The sequence below is a fragment of the Otolemur garnettii genome, unplaced genomic scaffold (assembly GCF_000181295.1).
Source record: "Otolemur garnettii isolate 467f Iridium unplaced genomic scaffold, OtoGar3 scaffold00018, whole genome shotgun sequence".
NCBI lineage: Eukaryota > Metazoa > Chordata > Mammalia > Primates > Galagidae > Otolemur > Otolemur garnettii.
In genome coordinates this window covers 22,360,361-22,365,386 of record NW_003852413.1, presented here as the reverse complement: position 1 = coordinate 22,365,386, position 5,026 = coordinate 22,360,361, and the positions used below count along the sequence as shown (strand labels likewise).

Genomic DNA, 5,026 nt, shown 5'->3' with positions numbered 1-5,026 from the left:
CCCCACATTTGCCACATTCCCAGGGAAGTGATGCTGAACTAGGAAAATGCAGGATATCCCATCTTAGAAATCAGAATCCACCATCTTCCCAAGCCTACAGTAGGCATTGTGTCCTCACGCCCCCTGGCGGTGGGTCTGCAGTCGCAGGCTGCAAGCTCTCTGTCACACAACATTCCCTACCAGGGGAAGGAAGGACCAGCCCAGGTCGCCCACATTCTATAGATGGGGGAAGGTGGGCGCAGAGGCAAGGAGGGAAGGACCTGTGCCCTCACAGCCAAGCCCCGAGGAGACTGGACCCAGGTGCTGTGTTTATTGCAAACATTTATTAAGCACCTGCTGTCAGGGTGCTGGAACTGCTGGACTCCTGGTCCAGTGCTCTTTACAATCTTGGCTGACCCTCTGCAATTCAGTTTGAGACTCAAGCCAGGAGCTGGAACCTCCTTCTCCAGGTGGGGGGAGCAGCAGGGAGGAGGATAGACCCCTCCCATTAGCCCACCAGCCACTCTGTGGTCCAGAGACATACAAGAGACAGGATGGAGCACTGCTCATGGGTGGGGCAGGATGAGGGCCCAGTCGGCTATGTCCATCCATTTAAAGTTTTAATAAATAGTTCCTGTTGCTGCCCAGGCTGGTGGGCGTGGTGCCATTGTGCCCAGTGTTCCCAAGCGTCTGAGGGGTGTGGGGTGCCCCATCTCATGGTAGTTCAGGCTCTGGCTCTGAAAAGGGAAGGAGAAAGCACTGGGGTTAGCCCACCTCGGCAGCTGTCCAGGTGCTGTTCTGGCAGGAGGTAGCGGGCAGGAGTGAGGTTCCCCAGGAATAGGTCTCAGCTGGGACCAGCTCCAGGGAGACACTGTACCTCCCCTACCCCCAAGCGAGACATGGGTTGCTGGAGGCTCCTACAGGAGGGGTCCCAGCACCCACACACATATTCTGGGTTCTGAAGTGCAGTGGTTGGATCCATGTATCCTCAACATCCATCTCAGGCTGTGTCCCTCCCCCAGCCCCATCTAGGACCCATGTCACTGACCAGCTTCAGCTTCGTCACCCTTGGCATCCAGCTCCTGCCACCAGTCAGCATAGAAGCCCTCTTCATAGTCACCTTCTCCCTCAAACTCTGTGTCGGATGGCGCATCCTCAGGCCGTGTGGGCAGCTCTGTTTCCTCCAGCTCCATCTAGAGCAGCCCCAGGGTAGAGTGAGAAACCAGGTCAGAGCAGACCCAAACCCACCACTCAGTCCCCAAAGCCTTTCCTTCTCTAGTCTCAAGGTCTAATGAGAATGTTTTGACGATTTCTCCTGCAAGGTCCCATTCCCAAACTGCTCTCCTCAACCCCAAATGGATGCATGGGGCTCTACCAGAGAAACACTACCCCTCTCCACAGCCCCACAGCCCCACCTTCTAAGCACAAGCACCCTGGTGAAAAAACTGCTAGTCCACGCGTGTTACAATGTATGCTTACACTGCTGCCCTGCCAGGAACACCTCTTCTCCCCTGTGTGCAGGGAGCTAGCTGATCCTCCAAAGCCAGGCAAGGACTGTACCCATGACCCTGGTTGGTCCTGGAGCCCTCCTCTGGCACCCAGAACTCACCTCTCCAGCAGTTTATGTCTCCTTCCCTAGAACATGAGCTGCTTGGGAAAGGGACTGTACCTTATGCCCTAAGCCTGATGTCTGGCAAACAGCAGGCCACAAGTGACAGTCATCAAAATGGCTACCACTCACTGAACACCTTACTGTGTGCCAGCTCCAGATTAAGTGCTTTACATACTAGAGGTCACTTAATCCTCACTGCAATGGTGTGAGATGGGCATGATTCTCCCCATACGATGGATGAAGAAATAGAAGTTGAGAAGTCACCTGAGACATGCCTGGAGGCTACCCAGCTGGTAAGTAGAAGGGCTAGGTCTGGCTAGTACTCATGTATGTCATACCCATTTTACGGACATGAAATCTGAGGCATAGAGAGGTCACACAGCTGAAGGAGGGGGATGAATAAACAACCACCGAGCAGAGCACCTCAGAGACAATCAGGCTGTCAGACCCTCATTGGAAGTCAATGTGATATAATATGGTCCTTTCTTCCTGGTGTCCTGCATTCATTCCATTGTTTATTCACTGGTTCATTCAAACTCAGTCCTAAGCAGGAAGCAGGGGCTCTATGTAGGCGCCATGTGAGAGCTGGGAATAACCTAGTCCCCTCTCTTGGAACATTAATCCTCTAGGAGACTGGCTGGAGAAGGGGCCCAGAGATAAACAAGATAGACCAGGGCTACAAACAACCCCAGGTCTAGCCCACAGGTGGCCAGGGAAGCACAGAGGGTCAGAGTTGGCACTGCATGCCCAGAGAAAGCCAGGGCAGGCACAGAGGGCTTCCTGGAGGAGACATCATCCAAACTGGCCTGGGAAAAGCAGGATGATAAGGACTTATAGAGAGGGGGGCATGAGAACACTGAGGTAGAGAAGGGAAGCTGGAGAAAGGGGACAGGGACAACCTCTTCTGCATCACAGCAGCTGACTGTTAGGGGCTGTAGCTGAACTCCCCAGGAAAGGCCCAAGGACTCCATGACAGTGCAGCCCTAGAGGGCGAGGGCCACTCACCTCATCGTCTGATTGCAGGTACATGCGAGTGAACTCCAGCAGTTCCCGTAGCTCAGAGGTCTGATTGTGGTAGAGTGTGGCCTCCTGGGAGGAGGGAAGGATGTGGGGCTGAGCTGGACTCTGCTGCCAGATGGCAGGGAGCCAGGGCTCCTAGGACCTGGGCCCTCTGGCCCTCTTCCAGCACAAGGACCAGGGAACAGGTATCAAGTCACATGCTGATCAAATGATCATAGCTGCCTAGAGTTCTGGGTTAAAGAAAATACTGAGGGTTTCATGGAAAAGAGTGCCTCGATTGATTAGCAATGTCTACCACTGACAAGGAAAGTGGGAGTGGTACCATGTGCCCCATTATTTGCCAGCCTGGCTCTAAACTCCAAGGGGTCAGGCTAGGGGCTTCCTGGGGAAGAGAGGCAAAGGCCAACAGATGAGGTGTGCAGGAGGGCAGGCTGGAATGAACACACATTTTGGTACCTCCCACATCCAGACATCCCCATTTTGTAGGTGAGGCAGATTTAGCAAAGGCCATGATGCTCCCAGGACCACGCATCTGTGGGGCTGGGTTTTAAACCCTAGACTTTTTTTTTTATTGTTGGGAATTCATTGAGGTTTAAACTCTAAACTTTTTTTTTTTTTTTTGAGACGGAGCCTCAAGCTATCCCCCTGGGTAGAGTGCCATGGCATCATGCTCACAGCAACCTCCAACTCCTGGGCTCAAGTGAGTCTCCTGCCTCAGCCTCCCAAGTAGCTGGGACTACAGGCGCCCGCCACAATGCCTGGCCATTTTTTGGTTGCAGCCATCATTGTTGTTTGGCGGGCCTGGGCTGGGGATTCGAACCCGCCACCTTAGGTGTATGTGGCTGGTGCCTTAGCCACTTGAGCCACAGGCACCGAGCCTTAAACTCTACACTTTAACCACAACCTATATTCTTTCTTTCCACTCACCCTCCTACCTTCCTAGGAAGCCAGGAGGTTTTTTACAAAATGCAAGCCAGCAAGTGCCTCAGAAAGTGGTGCCCACCTCCCGGGGCTGGAAATCCTCCTCTTCTAGTCCCCAGCGAGCACGGTGGAAGCGGTAATACACCAGGTTCTGCTGCATGACGCTGTCCTCGGGGTCAAAGAGCATGTAGCTGGCAGCACTGCGGGCAGCCTGGCGCACATCATTCACTGCGACAGGACAGGGTAAGGAGCAACCCCTCAGAGTCTGCCCCACCTAACCTGCCCCAATCCCAACCCCAACTCAGTCCAGTGCCCTGCGGCCAGCTGCCTCCTAGAATGCCCACTGGGTTCCTTACCCCACAAGAATAAATCAAGCTAGCAAGAAGTGGTTACTTACCATGTGCTCAGCCCTTTCCAACTCACTTATGTTATCCTCATTTTATGGACAAGAAATCTGAGGCAGGCTCAGCGCCTGTAGCATAGTGGTTAAGGCACCAGCCACATACACGGAGGGTGGCGGGTTCAATCCCAACCTGGGCCAGCTAAACAATGACAACTGCAACAAAAATAGCTGGGCATTGTGGTGGGCGCCTGTAGTCCCAGCTACTCAGGAGGCTGAAGCAAGGGAATCGCTTAAGCCCAAGAGTTTGAGGTTGCTGTGAGCTGTGATGCCACAGCACTCTATCAAGGGTGACATAGTAAGACCGTCTCAAAAAAAAAAGAAAAAGAAATCTGAGGCATAGAGAGGTCACATAGCTGGAGGATAATGACACTGGGGAATTAGAGGCCCTCAACCATTCTGCTGTCTGTTCACACCCACGAGGGGTCTCCTGGCCCCTTGGTTCTAAGCCCCTCTGCTCCAGCTCCAAGTTCTGTCTCATCTCAGCATCCCTGTGTTGCCAGAACCCTCAAAGTTATCCACCCCATCCGTCCCAGTCAATGCCAGGGTGTCTCTCAAGTGGAGAGCCACAAGTTCTGGTGCTGTTGACCCTTTGCCCTCTATGAGCTTCAGTTTCCTCATCTGAAAAATGAGTCCAGTAATGCCAGCTGCATAGTATTGGTGAGAAGATCAAGTAAGATAAGGGGCCTTATAACCTGGCAAGTATAGGGTGGACATAAAGTTCACGTGAAATTTAAAGTAGTTTAACATAGTAAGTTGCACAGAAACTTTATGTCCACCCTGTACTTTATAGCTGTTGGCTCTCCAGGTGTTTGCCCGAAGGCCCTTTAATTCTCTAAGGCCACTTTCTCTTCTCACTCACAAGCCTCTCACCAGCCCCAGGCTCCCATAGGTCCTATATCCCCAGAACACTGGCATTTCCTCCCATCACCCAGTTCCTCACTTCTCAGGACTAGCTCCCCATGGAGCCCTCTCCCTCACCCCTTCCTCCCCTGCCCAAGCCCACCCAGGGGCTCACATTTGTAGTAGGCAAACTGTAGGTAGTGGTACATGGTGGCCACAAACTTGTCCACGAAGTAGCCACCCACGTTGGG

General features: G+C 53.1%; 1 protein-coding gene across 1 annotated transcript in view; it reads right to left on the bottom strand.

Moving 5' to 3' along the window:
• Positions 1-326: 326 nt before the first annotated feature.
• The window catches only part of P3H4 (prolyl 3-hydroxylase family member 4 (non-enzymatic)), a 6,836-nt gene continuing 2,136 nt past the window's right edge, over positions 327-5,026 (bottom strand). The window contains exons 5-9 of the mRNA XM_012802891.2: positions 4,951-5,026; positions 3,615-3,760; positions 2,597-2,680; positions 1,028-1,172; positions 327-716 (exon numbers count right to left, since the gene is read on the bottom strand). Of these exons, the coding sequence (XP_012658345.1) occupies positions 694-716; positions 1,028-1,172; positions 2,597-2,680; positions 3,615-3,760; positions 4,951-5,026 (474 nt within the window). The 3' untranslated portion in view covers positions 327-693. The remainder of the gene's footprint in view (positions 717-1,027; positions 1,173-2,596; positions 2,681-3,614; positions 3,761-4,950) is intronic.